We start from the raw sequence: 21,718 nt of genomic DNA, 5'->3' as shown, positions 1-21,718 counted from the left end.
AGTTGCCCTAGGGTTAGTTGCCCTAGGGTTAGTTGCCCTAGGGTTAGTTGCCCTAGGGTTAGTTGCCCTAGGGTTAGTTGCCCTAGGGTTAGTTGCCCTAGGGTTAGTTGCCCTAGGGTTAGTTGCCCTAGGGTTAGTTGCCCTAGGGTTAGTTGCCCTAGGGTTAGTTGCCCTAGGGTTAGTTGCCCTAGGGTTAGTTGCCCTAGGGTTAGTTGCCCTAGGGTTAGTTGCCCTAGGGTTAGTTGCCCTAGGGTTAGTTGCCCTAGGGTTAGTTGCCCTAGGGTTAGTTGCCCTAGGGTTAGTTGCCCTAGGGTTAGTTGCCCTAGGGTTAGTTGCCCTAGGGTTAGTTGCCCTAGGGTTAGTTGCCCTAGGGTTAGTTGCCCTAGGGTTAGTTGCCCTAGGGTTAGTTGCCCTAGGGTTAGTTGCCCTAGGGTTAGTTGCCCTAGGGTTAGTTGCCCTAGGGTTAGTTGCCCTAGGGTTAGTTGCCCTAGGGTTAGTTGCCCTAGGGTTAGTTGCCCTAGGGTTAGTTGCCCTAGGGTTAGTTGCCCTAGGGTTAGTTGCCCTAGGGTTAGTTGCCCTAGGGTTAGTTGCCCTAGGGTTAGTTGCCCTAGGGTTAGTTGCCCTAGGGTTAGTTGCCCTAGGGTTAGTTGCCCTAGGGTTAGTTGCCCTAGGGTTAGTTGCCCTAGGGTTAGTTGCCCTAGGGTTAGTTGCCCTAGGGTTAGTTGCCCTAGGGTTAGTTGCCCTAGGGTTAGTTGCCCTAGGGTTAGTTGCCCTAGGGTTAGTTGCCCTAGGGTTAGTTGCCCTAGGGTTAGTTGCCCTAGGGTTAGTTGCCCTAGGGTTAGTTGCCCTAGGGTTAGTTGCCCTAGGGTTAGTTGCCCTAGGGTTAGTTGCCCTAGGGTTAGTTGCCCTAGGGTTAGTTGCCCTAGGGTTAGTTGCCCTAGGGTTAGTTGCCCTAGGGTTAGTTGCCCTAGGGTTAGTTGCCCTAGGGTTAGTTGCCCTAGGGTTAGTTGCCCTAGGGTTAGTTGCCCTAGGGTTAGTTGCCCTAGGGTTAGTTGCCCTAGGGTTAGTTGCCCTAGGGTTAGTTGCCCTAGGGTTAGTTGCCCTAGGGTTAGTTGCCCTAGGGTTAGTTGCCCTAGGGTTAGTTGCCCTAGGGTTAGTTGCCCTAGGGTTAGTTGCCCTAGGGTTAGTTGCCCTAGGGTTAGTTGCCCTAGGGTTAGTTGCCCTAGGGTTAGTTGCCCTAGGGTTAGTTGCCCTAGGGTTAGTTGCCCTAGGGTTAGTTGCCCTAGGGTTAGTTGCCCTAGGGTTAGTTGCCCTAGGGTTAGTTGCCCTAGGGTTAGTTGCCCTAGGGTTAGTTGCCCTAGGGTTAGTTGCCCTAGGGTTAGTTGCCCTAGGGTTAGTTGCCCTAGGGTTAGTTGCCCTAGGGTTAGTTGCCCTAGGGTTAGTTGCCCTAGGGTTAGTTGCCCTAGGGTTAGTTGCCCTAGGGTTAGTTGCCCTAGGGTTAGTTGCCCTAGGGTTAGTTGCCCTAGGGTTAGTTGCCCTAGGGTTAGTTGCCCTAGGGTTAGTTGCCCTAGGGTTAGTTGCCCTAGGGTTAGTTGCCCTAGGGTTAGTTGCCCTAGGGTTAGTTGCCCTAGGGTTAGTTGCCCTAGGGTTAGTTGCCCTAGGGTTAGTTGCCCTAGGGTTAGTTGCCCTAGGGTTAGTTGCCCTAGGGTTAGTTGCCCTAGGGTTAGTTGCCCTAGGGTTAGTTGCCCTAGGGTTAGTTGCCCTAGGGTTAGTTGCCCTAGGGTTAGTTGCCCTAGGGTTAGTTGCCCTAGGGTTAGTTGCCCTAGGGTTAGTTGCCCTAGGGTTAGTTGCCCTAGGGTTAGTTGCCCTAGGGTTAGTTGCCCTAGGGTTAGTTGCCCTAGGGTTAGTTGCCCTAGGGTTAGTTGCCCTAGGGTTAGTTGCCCTAGGGTTAGTTGCCCTAGGGTTAGTTGCCCTAGGGTTAGTTGCCCTAGGGTTAGTTGCCCTAGGGTTAGTTGCCCTAGGGTTAGTTGCCCTAGGGTTAGTTGCCCTAGGGTTAGTTGCCCTAGGGTTAGTTGCCCTAGGGTTAGTTGCCCTAGGGTTAGTTGCCCTAGGGTTAGTTGCCCTAGGGTTAGTTGCCCTAGGGTTAGTTGCCATAGGGTTAGTTGCCCTAGGGTTAGTTGCCCTAGGGTTAGTTGCCCTAGGGTTAGTTGCCCTAGGGTTAGTTGCCCTAGGGTTAGTTGCCCTAGGGTTAGTTGCCCTAGGGTTAGTTGCCCTAGGGTTAGTTGCCCTAGGGTTAGTTGCCCTAGGGTTAGTTGCCCTAGGGTTAGTTGCCCTAGGGTTAGTTGCCCTAGGGTTAGTTGCCCTAGGGTTAGTTGCCCTAGGGTTAGTTGCCCTAGGGTTAGTTGCCCTAGGGTTAGTTGCCCTAGGGTTAGTTGCCCTAGGGTTAGTTGCCCTAGGGTTAGTTGCCCTAGGGTTAGTTGCCCTAGGGTTAGTTGCCCTAGGGTTAGTTGCCCTAGGGTTAGTTGCCCTAGGGTTAGTTGCCCTAGGGTTAGTTGCCCTAGGGTTAGTTGCCCTAGGGTTAGTTGCCCTAGGGTTAGTTGCCCTAGGGTTAGTGGTATCGGTGGTATTTGAAATGGGATTGAGGTATTTGCGACGGGATTGGACTTTAAGGGTTTAACCTGTAATAATTGTCATTCTCCTGCTATGGTAGCAGACACCAGTACCGGAAATCCCCCCCCCCCCAGCACAGTAGTTCCTATAAAAATCCCAATCTCGCTATATAGAGTTGAATGGTGTAATATATTGGCTTGTTGGGTGATATCAAATCTTGTTGTGATATTCCTGAGGCCAATAGGTCAGAGTCTGAGAATTACGCTCAAGTTGATATGTCCTGGGTGTATGGTCTTCTGAGACGAAAGACGAAAGACGGACGACGAAAGACGAAAGACGAAAGACGACGAAAAACGAACGACGAAAGTCGAAAGACGACGACGACGAGTAATGGGAGTATCTCATCCATGAAGATTTTTGAGAGGATTCACTTACTTTTAAATGTAATCTCAGTGATGTTCTTTGTTTTGATGTAAGAATCTTGATTGGCAACGAATATCCAGCCAGACTCCTCAACTTTCCAACCATATTTACCAGCCCACTGAAGTGCCACTGGTTCTGAAATAAAGACAACACAGAATATAAGTTCAAAATGTCTAATGTATGCAACAGCACGACGACGATGACAACGACGACGACAGTTTTTGGTGATGTTGGTTCATTTTGAGCACAAAAAAAGTGAAAAAAATGTTTGTGACTGCGGTTTTTGGTGATATTGGTTCATTTTAAGGGAAAAAGTGAGACGACGAAAGACGAAAGACAAAAGTCGAAGACGACGAAAGGCGACGACGACAAAAGACGAAGACGACGACGACGAAAGACGACGACGACGAAAGACGACGACGACGAAAGACGACGACGACGACGACTGCAGTTTTTCAAAATTGCTAGTGAACCGTGCTCAATATGTACCGGCTACCGCTCTCTCCATCATCAACGACGATATATGTCGGTGCCGGCCGTGCGAGGTCGTTTCAATGAAAAAGACGCACGCCACTGTCGTACCCGTACCTGAGAAAACTTGCCGTTTTAGGCAGATTTGCGATGATTGAAACAATACATCTACCTCATAATTCATGTACTCGAACGCCCGGAATCAGTATGTGCTGGAGTATGAAAAGTTTGGGTGCGGGGTATGATAATGATGATAATGAAAATGTTTACATCTGTACATGGATGATTAGATAACAAGACAAGGAAGAAGAAAAAAATTAAAAATTTGGCAGATTCACCGGGGGTCGAACCCGTGACCTGCCGATCCACAGTCAAACACCTTCAGCGCTGAACCGTCAAGGCTTTCATGTTGAAATGGAGATTTTATTCGCCTCTTATTATGCGATATGCAAACGAGCGCGCCACAATAGTGACAAGGTCGCGCAGGTGGCAAAGTGATAAGCCGAAATAGTTCCAAGTAATCGTATATTTCGATAGTTGTACAGATTTTTCTCAACATATCGTATGTATATACCTCAGTGTTATAAAAGATTATCTTTGCAGTTGATTTAACATTTGAATTACCTTTTTAAAAAGTTTTTCAAAATCGAGGTCAGCAGGGTCAGACACAATCATTTATTGTTTTGAAAGACTCCGGCAGGGTCAAAAGAAACAGTTGTTGGCGCCGATGATGTCAGCAATATGGCGAATTTCCGCCCCACCCGTGAGATTTGCTCTCGTCACGTCATGAGCACATTGAACTGCTAGTGAACCGTGCTCAATATGTACCGGCTACCGCTCTCTCCATCATCAACGACGATATATGTCCATGGGTCCATTCCCTGGAGTGCTCGAAAACCTGGAATCAGTGTGCACCTTAGCTTGAAAAGTTCGCGGGTGAAGGGGTTTTCTTCATGATGATATTGATAATGATAATAATGATGATGGTTTAAGAGCGCTGGCGGATCCAGGAACTTGAAAAAGAGGGAGCGTGCACTGCATTTCTCATCAAAATTGCTGCACTACAGGTGTGTTCCAAAATTTCATGGTCAATTTCAAAGATAGATTCTATAACAATCAGGGGCGTGCCTCTGGTGCACCCCCTTGGATACGCGCCTGATAAACGTTCATGGCTGAAAGTAGAAAGAAAGCTTTTTAAAAAAACGATATAAGATTCGCCAGGGTTTGAATCTAATTCGAATCCGCGCCTGATAACGTTCATTGGTGAAAAATGGAAAGAAGACCTTTTAAAAATGAAACGGCCAGGGGCCATTGTGCTCACCGTAAGTATTTTTAGTAGACAGTTACAGAAAGTGCTACAGTATGTAGGCCTCTCATAATTTATACATGCATCTGTGACCAGTTCAGAGCCGGCCCTGGCCAAGTGGTGAATCCGAGACTTGTGGTTCCAAGCTTGTAGAGTCTAGGTGAAAATGATAGTGAAGAAACGTGCCACTCCATGACAATGGTCACGGTGAATATATTTTTAACTTTGACCTCAGTGACCCTGACAGGTAGGTCAAATAACAAACCAGGGTGATATGTGATGTAGACACATCCACCTGACCATAACAATTTCATCACTTGTTACACTACAGCAATCGGCAAAAAACGATTTCCAAGATGGCCGCCTAATTAAATCTATGGCACCAAATAAATCAAAAAATAAAGAAAATGTAAGATAGAACTCAGAAAAGAAAAAAGGAAAAGATGAAAAATAAAAATATTTTTGGCTGTCCTTGACCGGGGTTTGAACTCACGACCTTAGGATTGCCACAATACGAGGAAAAACCCACAAAACATGCAATTTCGGCCATATTTGAATTCCGATCTGGCTGAAACTTGGCATACAAATAGTGGCTTCTAAATGCATCATTACACAAAATTAAAACTCTTTACATTGAACAACGACAAAACGTACCAAGAACAGTAAAGTTTTCAACTTTGACCTCTGTGAACTTGAAAGGTGGGTCAAATCAAAAACCCGTAAGATATGTGATGTATCCTTGCTGGGAGTACCTACCATGAAACTTTTATCAAAAACAAATCAGTAATAAGCGAGAAATCACACTTTTTGAGTTTTGAGTTTGGGCCCCCTGGTGGCCAAGTCAATAATCAGACCGAACCAAAATTCAGTGTAAGAGGTCAACTGACCTAGGGGGTCATTTGTTCAAAGTTTCAAGTTAATAACTGTTGCGGTTGAGAAACGTGCCATAGTTACACTCAAACAGCAAATTTACGCCATTTGACCTCTGCGACCTTAAAAAGTAGGTCAAATCCGAAAAATCGTGCAACATCTGAGGTAACCTTGCTAGGGGTCCCTGCCATAAAAATTTCATCAAAAACAATTTGCTAATAAGCAGGCTTAATTGCACTTCTTACTTTTTCTGTTTTGGCCCCCTGGTGGCAAAGTCAAGAATCAGATCAGGCTGAAATTCAGCACCAGAGGTTATCTGATATAGGGGGTTGTATGTACCAAGTTTCAAGCTCATAGCTTTGGTGGTTGAGAAACGTGCCATAGTTACACTCAAACGGCCAATTCACGCCATTTGACCTCTGCGACCTTGAAAAGTAGATCAAATTAAAAACCCGTAAGATATATGATGTATCCTTGCTATGAGTACCTACCACAAAAGTTTTATCGAAAACAAGTCACTAATAAGCGAGATATCACACTTTTTAGATATCCACATTTGGCCCCCTGGTGGCCAAGTAGAGAATCAGATCGGACAAAAATTTAGTGTCACGGGTCATCTGACCTAGGGGGTCATGTGTACAAAGTTTTAAGTTCATAGGCCTAGCGGTTAAAAAACGTGCCACTGTTTTTGAAATAGGATACGACGGACGACGACGACGACGACGACGACGACGACGACGACGACGACGACGGACGACGCCGGACGACGGACACTGCGGTATCGTATAGACTCCCCTACGGTGAGCCAAAAACGAAAAAATACATTCGCCGGGGTTCGATCCCGTGACTACCCAATCTAAAGCGCAGCGCTCTAACCGCTGAGCTATCAGGGCATTCATGTTAGATGTGAGATATTCGGCATTTTGAAGACAGGCCTTAGGGTACGCGCCATGATTGTGGCTAGGTCACGCTGGCGGAAGAGTAATTGGGTGCAAATAGTTCCAAGGTAACCGTATAACTCAATATTACTATAGATATTTCTTAATATATCGTATATATATAGCTCGGTGATTTTATTGAAAATGTTTGCAGTTGATTTAAATGTTTGAATGGTTTAAAAACAAAATTTTTAGAAGCGAGGTCAACAGGGTCAAAAGAAATAGTTCTTGGCGCCAATGATGTCGGCAATGGCAGATTTGAATTAAGATTCGAGTCGATTCTTTTGGAAGCCGAAAGTACGGATGCACAGGGCAATTGCATTTAGAAAGCTCCGCCGACTGATAGTCAAACCATTCCCTGGAGTGCTCGAAAACCTGGAATCAGTGTGTACTTCAGCTTGAAAAGTTCGCGGGTGAAGGGGTTTTCTTCATGATAATATTGATAATGATAATAATGATGATGGTTTGAGAGCGCTGGCGGATCCAGGAACTGGAAGAAGAGGGAGCGTGCACTGCATTTCTCATCAAAATTGCTGCACTACAGGTGTGTTCCAAAATTTCATGGTCAATTTCAAAGATTCTATATCAATTAGGGGGCGTGCCTCTGGTGCACCCCCTTGGATACGCGCCTCAAAACGTTCATGGATGAAAGTAGAAAGAAAGCTTTTTAAAAAAAACGATATAAGATTCGCCAGGGTTTGAATCTAATTCGAATCCGCGCCTGATAACGTTCATGGGTGAAAAATGGAAAGAAGACCTTTTAAAAAAACGAAAAACTACATTCGCCGGGTTTCGAACCCGTGACCACACAATCTAAAGCGCAGCGCTCTAACCGCTGAGCTATCAGGGCATTCATGTTAGATGTGAGATATTCGGCATTTTGAAGACAGGCCTTAGGGTACGCGCCATGATTGTGGCTAGGTCACGCTGGCGGAAGAGTAATTGGGTGCAAATAGTTCCAAGGTAACCGTATAACTCAATATTACTATAGATATTTCTTAATATATCGTATATGTATAGCTCGGTGATTTTATTGAAAATGTTTGCAGTTGATTTAAATGTTTAAAACAAAATTTTTAGAAGCGAGGTCAACAGGGTCAAAAGAAATAGTTCTTGGCGCCAATGATGTCGGCAATGGCAGATTTGAATTAAGATTCGAGTCGATTCTTTTGGAAGCCGAAAGTGCGAATGCACAGGGCAATTTCATTTAGAAAGCTCCGCCGACTGATAGTCAAACCATTCCCTGGAGTGCTCGAAAACCTGGAATCAGTGTGTACGTCAGCTTGAAAAGTTCGCGGGTGAAGGGGTTTTCTTCATGATGATATTGACTGACATGCACTGGATGTGGAGCTCCCTATTCAGGTTGTCTCAAAGACAGAAGGTTGTTTCTCTTCAAAGGGTGAGATGTACTGGATGAGGAGCAAGCTATTCAAGTTGTATCAAAGACAATATGTTGTTCTCTTCAAAGGGTGAGATGTACTGGATGAGGAGCTAGCTATTCAAGTTGTATCAAAGACAATAGGTTGTTCTCTTCAAAGGGTGAGATGTACTGGATAAGGAGCAAGCTATTCAAGTTGTATCAAAGACAATATGTTGTTCTCTTCAAAGGGTGAGATGTACTGGATGAGGAGCAAGCTATTCAAGTTGTATCAAAGACAATAGGTTGTTCTCTTCAAAGGGTGAGATGTACTGGATGAGGTGCTAGCTATTCAAGTTGTATCAAAGACAATAGGTTGTTCTCTTCAAAGGGTGGGATGTACTGGATAAGGAGCAAGCTATTCAAGTTGTATCAAAGACAATAGGTTGTTCTCTTCAAAGGGTGAGATGAACTGGATGAGGAGCAAGCTATTCAAGTTGTATCAAAGACAATAGGTTGTTCTCTTCAAAGGGTGAGATGTACTGGATGAGGAGCTAGCTATTCAAGTTGTCTCAAAGACAGTGGGTTGTTCTCTTTAAAGGGTGAGATGTACTGGATGAGGAGCTAGCTATTCAAGGTGTCTCAAAGACAGTAGGTTGCTCTCTTCAAAAGATGCGATGTAATGGATGAAGAGCTTGCTATTCAAGGTGTCTCAAAGACAAGAGGATGTTCTCTCGAAAGACTGAGATGTACCTGTCCTGGATCAGTGCCCTAGACCTAACCCTAACCCATGTCCTTGATGTGGAGCTCCCTATTCAGGTTGTCTCAAAGACAGTATGTTGTTCTCTTCAAAAAAGGTGAGATTTACTGGATTTGGAGCTCCCTATCCAGGTTGTCTCAAGGAGAGTAGGGTGAGATGTACTGGATTTGGAGCTCCCTATCCAAGTTGTCTCAAGGAGAGTAGGGTGAGATGTACTGGATTTGGAGCTCCCTATCCAGGTTGTTTCAAGGAGAGTAGGGTGAGATGTACTGGATTTGGAGCTCCCTATCCAGGTTGTTTCAAGGAGAGTAGGGTGAGATGTACTGGATGTGGAGCTCTCTATTCAGGTTGTCTCAATGACAGTAGGTTGTTCTCTTCAAAGGGTGAGGACGTTTCCGCTAAATGTCGAATGAAATAATTCTGGCGTCGATGCCGGTGATGCTGTGTTTCGTGCCGTCGTAATCAAGGGGAATCGGAGATTTCCGAACGTTTCCGTTAAATGCTGAATGAAATGATTCTCACCCTAACCCATGCAGTAAGTGTACCTTTTAGACTTAGGTCTAACTCGCCAAATCTTGAAATTATATGATGATGATGATGACGACGACGACGACGCCGACGACAACGACGACGACGACGAGGAGGAGGAGAGGAAATGTTTTAAGCATTTTACATCAAGGTTAATCAACTTCCCACGTCACTTCCTATTGATATCTGTCCATTCGATCAGAACGATAAGGTAATAATGACTTGAAAGACCAATGGGTTGCTAAGGACGTTCAATAAACCACATGGTGAGTTTATTGAATGGTTTAGGTGTATTGAAGTTTGTACGCTTGGTTAGTTGCACTAATGGCTTTCTTTAAACGCGAGGACGCCCGCTAGCTAAGGTGGAAAAAAACACATAAAGAATGGCCACACTTCGGCTGGCCCAACGGGACATTAATAACTGGTTTATAATGATGTACTAGTACTAATTGCATGCTACTAATGCTCAACATCGATATGATCGAATGGAGATTGTGAGTTGAATAGAGATTTTTTGCTGCCAGTATAAGTAGGCCTGTATGAGATGGGATAGGTGATTTGCTACAATCATCTTCAGTCTTGAGAAAGAGTAATGGATAGTGATATACATGTGGTGCATGTCTGTAGATTGTGACTCTACCCAAAGAAAACGTCAAGTAATTAGCTAAGTTCGACAAGGGTCAGCCTGGTTCATATATCAGTTGATGGAGGACAAGTCAAGTCGTTATAATAATCACGACTCTCAGTAAACACGCGCCAAGTCTGTGTTAACCACCAGGACTCAGCAGGGAGCACCGTCTTCAACGCAACAGTAACGGCAGGTACTTATACCAACGAGGGAGTGGTTAACCAACTGCCAAAACAAGAAACAGGCCATATTCTTTCCAACAGGGACAACACTGGAAAGTTAACTATCTTGTTGATAGTTGGCTCAAATGTTCCTCGAACCTTTGTCCCCTTGTCACTGATCTAAGCGTGAACTGAGCACAACAAGTCAGCGTATAACTCCGACCAGCTGCATGTTCTAAAGAAGGTTACTGGCAGGTTACACTCAAGAAATACGACAGTTCCAAATAACTCGACAGAGGTGAGTGCATCCACTGGGATTCTTCAAGATGGCTGCAGCAGTAGGAGGAAGCTTGATGCCGGTGACCTTGACATTCCCCGACCTAGTCAATGCATCCGAGGGTAACCTGGACAAGTTCACCGGGAATTACCTAGCAAGGGAACTGAGGAACATCTGTAATGACACCAAAGGACTCTTCCCCAAGTCAGCAAAGAGAGATCGAAGCTATTATGCTCAGAATGGCCAGCCTTTGAGATACATGAGTAACTATGAGAGTGATTTTAATGGTCGTTACTGGCATGAGGAAAGGTACAAGACTCGTGCCAAAGTTGTGGTTGAGAAGGAGAGATGGCCGGTGATCGGGGAGCACCCTGTAGACGACAGGAAGGATAAGAAGAAGAAGAAGCTAAAGGTAGGTTAGTGAAGCTCAGCATGAGGTGACTGAACACAGATCCGCTATCATTCCTTCCTAGAGCACCAAAGGACGTCAAGTCCACTTGTTTTTAGTGCACGATTGAGAACCGGTGTAAATGGAAACCAGTCTCCCCTTTGCTCAGCGATGAGTCACGAGATTGATACGATAAGATGTTAATAGCCTTCGATCATCTTTCAAATCACTCAGCTCGCTTTACAAAAAACTACATGTATATTGAAAGGAGGCTAATCCGTTAAAGAGTTCTATGAACTGATATTGCAATCATATTCTTTAGTCCGGCAGACCTGACATGATTTGTGCTTTTTCCACTATCTAATGGTGTACTGATAGTCCGGTAATGAAGTGAGGCTCCCGAGGGGACACCCCACAACTCTTATGAAATATAAATGCCTAAATATTTAACGGCACCTTCACAGCTGCTCAAGAATTGACATTTTCGTGTTAATGAACGAGCATTTCGCATGATCGAGGTACCCATCTTGATCGCCTCGTATACAGATACTCCATCCCTAAAAGTGCACAATGCATTATATTGTCACCGCGGTATAGGTTTTTTAAAACGTCTATTGACAACATATCCCAAAGAAACACATATAAACCCATTTAAGCGTCGGGCAAATTGCTGTTAAGGCCTTTAGGATTCCTATCTGGAATTCCTGTCATTGGATCGGTCTTGAGTCTAAATAATAGAAACAGTAGATCGTGACAAAATATCTGCCTAGGCTTTCATGTAGGCATACAATACAACACCAAGACCCAATAGCAACAACTACATATCTGTATGTAGGCCTATGGTTAGCCCCCTTGAGGCCCCAATCGAAAGCAAATCCATATTAATCCCTGGATACCAACAGTGAGAGTGCTCTGAGAAACGGAAACTATTTCAAGACTTTCAAACCATCCGAGGGTGAAATACACTATCTTTTTGCCTGAAGTGAAAAACAAGATTAACCCGAATCGTAAGTACAACATTTTAAAAAGTTTTGTTTCATTATTTGCACACATTTTAAACGTTCTTTTCGTTTTTTTGAAAAAAATAACATTCTCTCTCGACGATGTTCTTGTTGGTAAACATTAAGGTGTTTGTCAGCATTCAACTTATGTGCTTAACGGTAGCTAATAATAACATTGTGCTCTTCTGGGTTTCGTCTTGTTGCCGCATGGGGTTTGGTTTCCTTGGGCGTAGATGTATTGTTAGTAACAGTTTCGTCTTGTTGCCGCACGGGGTTTGGTTTCCTTGGGCGTAGATGTATTGTTAGTAACAGTTTCGTCTTGTTGCCGCACGGGGTTTGGTTTCCTTGGGCGTAGATGTATTGTTAGTAACAGTTTCGTCTTGTTGCCGCACGGGGTTTGGTTTCCTTGGGCGTAGATGTATTGTTAGTAACAGTTTCGTCTTGTTGCCGCACGGGGTTTGGTTTCCTTGGGCGTAGATGTATTGTTAGTAACAGTTTCGTCTTGTTGCCGCACGGGGTTTGGTTTCCTTGGGCGTAGATGTATTGTCAGTAACTGTCTTGTTGTTGAACATTGATCAGAGCATTGAAGACTATTGAGGAAGCCATATTTGATTGCCCAGTGCTGCCCCCACGGGCTGCTGCTTGACATGATTATGATTATGGCTTCTTACCCGAGTTCTCATAACTCTTCCACCCTTTAGAACAGGCTGTTAATCTTGGCAGTTTCTTGTTTGATAAAATGTTAGTTTTTGTCAGTTCACATTAACCATATGAGCACCACAGTTAGAGTTTCACTCAGCAGGAGGCCTAATTCCTTAATGTCTCGCTATCTGCCAAAACTAAAAAAAAAATTGTGATTGTTTGAAGCCAAACACGTGTTGAAAATCTCGTGAAAATAAAAATTTCGAATCCCATTTCAATGGGCTACTGATTTATTACATTGTATTTGAGTTATCGATGACGAGCTTCTCTGTCACGGCACGATCTCATAGCCATCCTGTGTGATGTGCAAGAGAGAGGGTTATAAGTGACTCTACAAGAGAACTTGCTCGGGTTTAAAAGGCGGTCCACCCAAGAGACACCGCTTGATCACTTCAGGCACTTTCATCTGACCCATTTGGCCGCTGCATCTCTTGAGTGGCACATCATCCCAATATTAAATCCATAACAAGTGAAACATGACGCAATAGTCTGACATCGGGCGAGGCTTATGGGGCGAGAAGAATTGTCAACTAGTCGGTGAGGGGAAGCGGATTATCCATGCATTAAGTATTTGATCCTTAACCTGCTGCGATGAACAGGGATTGGAACTTATTATTTTCATATTAGGCCTCGACTGGTTCATGAATTGTTTCACGGATTTCATATTCATATTGAGGAGTGGTTGAATCGGAAGTAAAAAATAGATTCATGAATTATGTCCTATATCGGTTACGTTTAGCGGCTTGGGACGCACTCTTCCTTAGAGACAGGGGTCTCTATAGGTTGGGGTCTCAACTGGGGGGGGGGGGGGGGAGCCCTTGCACTCTCTGGAGGAGACGGTAATCGTATTGCATATCTTAGAGATAGGGGTCTCTATAGGTTGGGGTCTCAACTGGGGGGGAGCCCTTGCACTCTCTGGAGGAGACGGTAATCGTATTGCATATCTTAGAGATAGGGGTCTCTATAGGTTGGGGTCTCAACGGGGGGGGGGGCTTGCACTCTCTGGAGGAGATGGTAATCGTATTGCATATCTTAGTGATAGGGGTCTCTATAGGTTGGGGTCTCAACGGGGGGGGAGGGCTTGCACTCTCTGGAGGAGATGGTAATCGTATTGCATATCTTGGAGATAGGGGTTCTATAGGTTGGGGTCTCAACGGGGGGGGGGGGGGGCTTGCACTCTCTGGAGAGGATGGTAATCGTATTGCATATCTTAGAGATAGGGGTCTCTATAGGTTGGGGTCTCAACGGGGGGGGGGGGGGCTTGCACTCTCTGGAGAGGATGGTAATCGTATTGCATATCATAGAGATAGGGGTCTCTATAGGTTGGGGTCTCAACGGGGGGAGCCCTTGCACTCTCTGGAGGAGATGGTAATCGTATTGCATATCTTAGAGATAGGGGTCTCTATAGGTTGGGGTCTCAACGGGGGGGAGCCCTTGCACTCTCTGGAGGAGTCCTCATATTCTAGAGACAGAGGTATATGACACAGAACTGTGCATCTTTCGTGTGTCATCGAGGACACCATCACTCGCGTGGTCATGAAATATCAATAAACAGAGGAATAAAAAAATAGGCCCTAATTCTTTTTCCATTTCAATGGAAGTATTCGAACTAATGGTTTTTAATATTATGGAAAATGTAACACCTTTTAAGCATGAGGACCAATAATATTATTTTAAGCAAGTTTTGAACTGTGGCATGGCGACCACGTGTTACATCTTGAGGCCAGTAACGACAATGCTCTTTTGCTTTACCCCGCTGGGCACTGGGAGAAAGTTTGCAGAGGAACACGAGATTTAAATTCTCAAAGCGATTGTGATCGATGAGTTGGCGGTATTAATCCATGGAAGAAGGATCGTTGGTGCGAAATATGGCCACATCATTATGACTTAGAACGCGGTTGGATACTGATTCTCTGGAATAGATATATGATTTGCAAAACTTGTATCAAAAGGTAGACTGAGGATGCATGGCTTCCTTCCCGCTTTTATCTCAAAGGCTGACATTCTTCGAGCAGCGAAGTATTTCTTTATACCTAAATTCCTGAAGCTTTTTTTGGCATGAGATGACGTGGATAAGACTGTGAAGCTTGGTGACGGTTTTGGGCACAGGCGGTTAATTACACGTGAAAAACAGCCGATGTGCTTGTATAGAAGCAGTTGCATGCAGTGGTCTGTAGTTTTCCTTTAGGAACAGGATTAGGCCTTAGGCTTAAAGCTGAACTGCATGCACAAAACCAGAGCGTCCCATGTGGCAATAGTAAGAAATTCAAACGATCGAAAGGTCCTTCTGAATACGGCCTGAAACATGATAGACCTCCAATGCTTCAATGCGCTTGATTTCACAAACCAGCAAGCCACAGGACGATGCGGACAGTCTCGGAGAATTATGGAAGAGAAAAAAATCAAAATTTTCTCCAGGGATTCGAACCTGGAAACTCGGGCTCAGAATACGAACGCTCTAACCGTCTGAGCTAGGGGGGGGGCTTTCCTGTAAACTGCTGCCAGCAAATATGTCTTATATGAATGGCGATTATGCTTTATTTCTGAGAGATGAACGAGAAATTTTCTCAAGTACATGTAATAGAAGAAGATACCAAGACAAAGGTGAACATTGCTGAGAGAAAACGTAGACTCCGCATACATAATCACGCACAGCAAAGAAAAAATGACTTTCTTCCTGCAGTTGCCCACTGGAAGCCACTCAAAGATGTTGAACAAAGATTACACACAAATGTTTGCACATTCTATAAAGGCGTATAAAACGACAGGTATTTCAAGCAGCCCAGTGGCCGCGGAGGATAAGAGTGTTGGCAAACAAAACCAGAGGTCTCGAGTTCGAGTCCCGATGAGAGGACCTTTTTATTTTTTTCCTTCCAGAATTCTCTGCGAAGGTCCGCATCGTCCCACGGCTTGCTGGTTTGTGAAATCAAGCGCATCGAAGCATTCGAGGTCTATCATGTTTCAGGCCGTATTCAGAAGGACCTTTCGATCATTTGAATTTCTTACTATTGCCACATGGGACGCTCTGGTTTTGTGCATGCAGTTCAGCTTTAAGGTGAACAATACTAGCAAACATTTGCATCAGCAAAAAGCGTTGTCCAGATAAATTAGCTTCGTCGAAATTGATATCTTTACGATAATTGAATGTTAACCTTTGATTGAACAAGACAAGAGGATATGACATGATACGTCTGCCCTCAGTTAACCTGATACTGGGGTTCGTAATTGGACCCATGTGGGCGTGACCAGCCCCAAGTTTGTGGAATTAAAACGAGTTTAATTGAGCTCACAAGAAGAACTCACATGCCCGACTGTCTCGCCTCGTGATTATCGAAACCCGGCCCGTCGGCGTTGTTCGGGGGAGATTTCACGCATCCTCAATTTAGCTTAATCAAGCTATCATAACGGTAAATGTTAATAGCCAGCATAATACTAAAGATTTGGTTTTATGTGAACTTTTGAAGACTTTGTTGGTGACCCAGCATGGAGCTGAGTAACGAGGGACTATAAGCTCAGTGTTGACAAATCGAGGGGAACATTGCAGAATTGAAAATGACTCAACCCCAGGAATCTGTCGTTCGTTTTTTGGATTAGAATCCAATATTTTTGGAGGATTAGTGTGAACTTCAAGAGGACTTGAGACTTGTGGAATGCATTGCACAAGCATTATATTCTAGAACTTTGATCATTAGTGGAATAGTCAAAACGAAGAGAGGGAGGAAGGTGGTACTCCCAATCCATTTCAGACCTTACAACATTTAGCTTGTAAATGCTTGGTCCTTCTAACAAAGACGTATGAAGACACTCACTGATTGGGCATCATTTTGACAAGGTTTAAGATCGAATGAAATGACAAGTGATTAATGGAGCATACGTCCTGACAGGGAATGGACTTGGATAAACTAAATACCTCATTCAAACCGAACGAAGACTAAACTCTAATACACTTTACCAGTTTTCCTTAGGGGGAAGCAAAGACGTCTTATCTTACTTAATCAGGATTAGGTGAAGAAAATATAGCAACACCAGACCTCACTTGACATAAAGTGTCTCTTTGTCAACACGAGGCGGATGTTTGGAAATGGACTCCAGTCTATCGACACAGGCGACCACTGAAATCTATTGGCTGCCCTGTGAGGGGAGTAAATATTTGATGTTACAGAAGTGATTAGCATAACTCAATATGCAACTAGAGATCACGCCGAAGCGCTGGTGCCTCCTGTTCCAAGGGGAGCGACGCATCGCCGTCAAGATTCGTGGAGTGGTGCCGGGGGAGAAAGGGGGCATGTTGGGTGGACGCTCTGCCGTCGAATGGAATGGAAGGAAATATGTAAGCACTCTTTGAAATACATTGTATGTTAGTTGAAAATGTGGCAACAGGACGAGAGCCAATTCTACCCAAATGGGGGCTTGTTAATGATTTCTAGTGGTTTGACTGGATCATTGCTTTAGGACCTTGGCTCGCTTGTTACTGAAGCCAGACCGACTGGTCCTGTCCTATTAGGTGCACCCACACCGGTTGTGCCCAGTTCCTGGCCATCTCTTGCAATGTGGGGCGAGGGGGGATATGTTTTGGAAGACAATTCGGTCAGTGGAGACGCGCCAGAATGTCCCATCATTATCATCATAGGAGCTTGGCTTGAGCATAACATAATCTGTTGGATGTAACATAATCCCATTAGTTCAGTCGGGGCCAAAACGAAAAATCCTGATTGTTTGAGTCACGTTTTTCCGTGATTCACGTTTACCGTTCATAACATTTTCGTTTCATCCTTCGGTTCTATTTGTATCCGATCCGAAGTTAATGTTCCATAATGAGCATTGAAGTTCTGCTAGTGTGCTGTGTTAAGTGAAATGAAATGAATCAAAGAAATAATAAAGGAATAAGTTTTGAATAAAATATATTTAATAAACAAACAAAAGACTAATAAGGTGCTGTTGACAAGGCTATTCTGCTAACGCTGTAAACAAGCTAATCCAAAGCTACATTTCAATATAACTTAACCATGTGTCGACTGCTAATCATTCTAAACAGCCAAACTCAGAATACCGTACCCAAAAATGACACAAGCAGTTTAACACCAACATCACGGTGGTTCCAGTTTAACACCAATATAACTGTGATCCTTACACTCATATTGTCAGTTCACAATCATCTTGTCATGGGAACTGTGGTCTATTAGCCTAAGTAATCTGAATACACATGGCTTCTCAAGATTCAGTCATCCAGCAAGACCAGCACATAAAGTCCATTTCAATGAGATTCCAGCTTATTGTTGACTGCATCGAGGTAACTGTTATCCTGTATTCCCAGATAATGTGCGTTACTTCTGTGCATTACCGGAGGAACATGCTGCTCCATGTGATCAATGTGAAATGAAACGAAACAAAAAGAAACAAAAAATCAAATAAATAATTGCAGACATACATGTAGTGGCAGTGTACCAGTATGTGATCAATGTGAAATGAAACGAAACAAAAAGAAACAAAAAATCAAATAAATAATTGCAGATCATACATGTAGTGGCAGTGTACCAGTATATACCAACTGAACATGCAAAACAGATTTCACCTTTCTACTGTCAATTACATTGTCTGTCCAATTCGCCCTGACAATGTTGAGCAGTTCAACTTTTCTCACAATCTTTTCTTCTGCTTTCTCTTTGCAGATGTTTATGAACTGGAAGATCCCAGAGCGTGTTGTCTCAAATGATGGCTCAGCCAGGGCGAGCACCAGGGCAAGTGCAGGTAAACACCAGCTTGAGTGAAAGTCTAAAATCCCCAACCTACAGGCAGGAGTGAGGAACCATTACAATCTCGGGGTCTTCCCTCAATATAAGATTGGTAAAGACTGACAGTGCTAATTGTGGGGTTAAATTTAGGCAAAGGCACCGAGATGGACAAATCAGGCAAAGACAGCCATTACATGGAGACACCAAGATGGGTCTGGAGAATTGGCAAAGTGGTGTGAAGGGTTAGATCTGTTTCCAGCCAGTGACAATGAAAACAAAACTGTTTCTGTTTTCAGCCAGCAAGCTATCTGTACAGTCAGAACAGTTGCCGAAGAGTAAGTATTGTGCCACAATAACATGGTTACCCTGAAACCTTTGTCAGAGATATTTGTGACCTGCCCCACCACATTTCACCAGATATAATAGTTTGGGTGAGTCTATTAGTATAACGGGTGTTTAACCAGTATATTCAGAAGAACTACCCAGTGCTGTTGAGCGGAGAGAGCAGATGATCAGTCTTTTTGGCCATGAGTAGTACCGATACTATGAGTAATGCATGACTTCACAACACAAATGTTTCCAGTCCGTGTCGACATTTAAACCACTCTTCTGATCTCCTTTCATCGACCACATTGATCAGTTCTCTTGCATGTTAGTCGCCGTCCCGGTGGTAGGAAAGAAACATCACGAGACAGAATTGTACTGTATGTATACTGGCAATGAATGTCTTGTGTCGTTTAAAGCAGTCTAATACTGGTTTAGGTTGTCAAGTGCTGCACCCTGTTGATCCACCAAGAAAGTCTCTATTTATAAATGTGTACAGGCGAGTTTTATGTGGCGACAGTCTTGTACTGTTAAAAGTAGCCACGATTTAGCTGATGATCACCACCTGGCAAAGATGATATCAGACAGGTAGTCGCTGAACACCCATTGTTTTATCAGAGAAAAATATGGGAGCATTGCAATCAAGAGTTGCTTTTGACTTGAATCAAGACAGACTTTAAGACCGAACAAAACCACTATCCTACAAGGAGGCCCATCTCAGCAAACAATAGTCCAATGTTAAGTACAATAGACAATGTATACGATGCTTGTTCAGCAATCAATGAGTACAGAATACTGTGACTTGTCCTTCGAGCTTGTAGTAATTTCTGTCATTCTCTACTTGACAGTTCCTGATCTCGTGAACAGCACACCAGTGCCTACACCGGCCAAGACTATTACTCCAACAAAGTCTGCCACACCCCGCCTTCCTGCCAAACTGTTAGTGAGAGGGCCAGCACAAGAGGCCATCAGGCACTCGCTAGATCCCCAACTCCAGAGGAAGGCTGAGCAGCTTCTAGAGAGTGCTGCCCCCTGTGAGAGGCGGGCAATAGAGAAGGCTGTATTGGCAGCTCAGAGGGCTGGCAAGCAAGGACCTGGCCAACCAAGGAAGACGTACAAGGCTGATGCTAAAACAGCTGTCAACAGGTGGTTGGATGATGCTACAGATGAAGGTTCGTACAGTCATGTCAGACAGAAAAGAGATCATCACACTGTTACAAGTAGTCACTGTCAAAGCACTGAAACAATAGTGAGGTTTCGCAACCACCCGGTTAGGCCCTACGACGACGTTTATCTATTGTTCGGGTGAACTCACACAATAGATAAACGTCGTCGTAGGGCCTAACCGGGTGGTTGCGAAACCTCAATAATAAATGCCAAATACCGGAGTGACAAAGTGAATAAAGATTGCTGTTTCAGACTTTTTAATAGGGGCAGTCTTCATCATAAACCAAACACGTGTAGATTTCAACTTATCTCAATATCGCGACAAAAGAAACCTAACTTCTAAATTAAGAACCACCTTAAATTGCTATAGGGAAGTGTGTACATGTATCATTACATCACTGTTCAACATTTTTCCAGAACGAGCTTTAGCCCTAGAGTTCTTCCAGACAGCGTCCGCCTCGAAGATGATGGGGGATAGTGCTGATAAGAAGAAGAGGCTGAACCAAGTTTTATCACAATTAGAAAGGTATGTCAGTTAACACACGGGGAAGGAGATACTAGAGTTAGTTAAGAATGGGGGATATTGTTGCTAAGGAGAGAAAGGCTGAACCAGGTCTCATCTCACTTCGAAACTCAAGTCATGAAGCGACAGTTTGACTTAACAAAGCACAGAGAGCGATAGAGGTTTTTCGGCTTTTTCTATTGGAATAATTCTTGTTCAGTATACAGCATGATTTGTGATGATTGTTCCAGAACTTATTATAGCACCTATGATTCCAACAGCAGGGCATGAGATCATTGACTGCAAGCAGGTACACATCTCAGATGGCGAGATGCACCTCATATGAATTAAACCCACCTGTATGAAGATCATCAGTAAGACCTGCCACAATTTGTTTTTCAGCGGGCAGGCACATGGAGTGAGCCAGTCTCATCCTGGACACCCCATGAAATCAGACAGGAAGGGTTTGAAAACCATCCAGCTATACCCATCAGAGGAGCGGAGAAATCGCTGGCAGCACACTACTTGGCACCACATGCCCGATTACAGAGACACTGACCGCGTAAACAACAGAACCGCCATCTATATTGATTCACAGAAATCAATCCCGAGACACTATACAATTCATCCAGACTGGGGAATGTGAACCATTACAAACAACACGTACATGTATTTAGACAATTTTTTGTCCACTTTCGGATGCTAAAAAGGAGGATCTAGTAGATGACTTTATCTCATTTAGGTATCATCTCTCATCTTGTACACAGCATGGCAGAAATTTGAAACTGAGCAGTCATGAAATACATGATCATGAGTATAAACAGCTTGTCTCACCTCCTTGCCGGGACAGCCTATGGCAGAGACCTGTCAAGGGCAATCCATTTAGTAATTCATATACCTGACTTTTTCGAAAACTTCAACTCTTCATTACAAATCACATACAAAAAGAGGTCAATTGTGTGAGGTCATCTGGTAGTTTACATAATGACAAGCGTGTACAGCTCAAAATGGTTCCCTGAATAGTTAAATTTCTTTTCATTGAGACCGACCGTAAACAAGATTATTGGTATTTAAATGCTGTTAGAGGATAGTGCACCACAGAGAAGAGAAATTAACACTTTGGTCAAAGCTTTAAGAATCAACAAAAATCTTTAAAAAGTAGTATAATCTGTCATGTGAAGCAAGAATTTGATGTTTTGCTAAGACTACAGAACCGAGGGAAAAAGAAGGAATAAGCTCCTGTGTGCTCATTGAGTTTTAGCCACAGCACAACAATAACCTCACAAGCAGAACAACCCATAATAAAATACCGTTTAGTTCTTCAACTCTTCACCAAATTCACTTTGTATAGCAAAAACTTGTATTCCAAGGCATATCTGTGATATCTAGACATTGTGCACTGTAGATGTATTGAATTATACACTTCCACTTTTGAAAAATGTTGCAATGATGAAATATATAAAACTCACAATGGAGTTGTTCTTTTTCTGGACACTACTTTTAAGTTGAACATATACAAACACACAATGAATCATTTTGATTCAAACATTCTATGTTATTGATAGATAATGTG

The 21,718-nt window shown here is 43.8% G+C and overlaps 2 protein-coding genes across 7 annotated transcripts in view; one reads left to right on the top strand and one right to left on the bottom strand.

Moving 5' to 3' along the window:
* Positions 1–3,130: 3,130 nt before the first annotated feature.
* LOC135501831 (uncharacterized) overlaps positions 3,131–21,718 on the bottom strand; it is a 78,535-nt gene continuing 59,947 nt past the window's right edge. For 3 of the 4 annotated variants that reach the window (XR_010449651.1, XR_010449648.1, XR_010449649.1), the window contains one exon: positions 17,331–17,773. The gene's annotated coding sequence lies outside the window, so the exon portion shown is untranslated. Of the gene's footprint in view, positions 3,169–17,330; positions 17,774–21,718 lie in introns of those variants that run through there. The other variant, XR_010449650.1, reaches the window with a different exon arrangement.
* On the top strand, positions 9,803–21,637 carry LOC135501832 (uncharacterized). Of its 3 annotated transcripts, XM_064794199.1 has the most exons (7): positions 14,284–14,589; positions 15,842–16,750; positions 18,090–18,168; positions 18,449–18,487; positions 19,325–19,648; positions 20,061–20,169; positions 20,548–21,637. In XM_064794199.1, the coding sequence occupies exons 2-7, from the start codon at positions 16,604–16,606 to the stop codon at positions 20,789–20,791; spliced, it is 942 nt and encodes a 313-aa protein (XP_064650269.1). In that variant the 5' UTR covers positions 14,284–14,589; positions 15,842–16,603; the 3' UTR covers positions 20,792–21,637. The 3 variants fall into 3 exon arrangements, with proteins under 3 accessions (XP_064650268.1, XP_064650269.1, XP_064650270.1); XM_064794198.1 differs by lacking the exons at positions 14,284–14,589; positions 15,842–16,750 and adding an exon at positions 9,803–10,741; XM_064794200.1 differs by lacking the exon at positions 14,284–14,589 and having other exon boundaries at positions 15,420–16,750.

Source organism: Lineus longissimus, chromosome 17 (genome assembly GCF_910592395.1).
Source record: "Lineus longissimus chromosome 17, tnLinLong1.2, whole genome shotgun sequence".
NCBI classification, from domain to species: domain Eukaryota; kingdom Metazoa; phylum Nemertea; class Pilidiophora; order Heteronemertea; family Lineidae; genus Lineus; species Lineus longissimus.
Note: the sequence above shows the minus strand (reverse complement) of the source record. Positions and strands in the feature narration are given on the sequence as shown.

Coding starts and splice junctions, on each gene's coding strand:
- LOC135501832 (XM_064794198.1), top strand. CDS start 10,379: ATGGCTGCAGCAGTAGGAGGAAGCTTGATGCCGGTGACCTTGACATTC. Junction 10,742..18,089: donor AGAAGAAGAAGAAGCTAAAG/GTAGGTTAGTGA, acceptor TTCTCTTTGCAG/ATGTTTATGAACTGGAAGAT. Junction 20,170..20,547: donor GTTTTATCACAATTAGAAAG/GTATGTCAGTTA, acceptor TTTGTTTTTCAG/CGGGCAGGCACATGGAGTGA.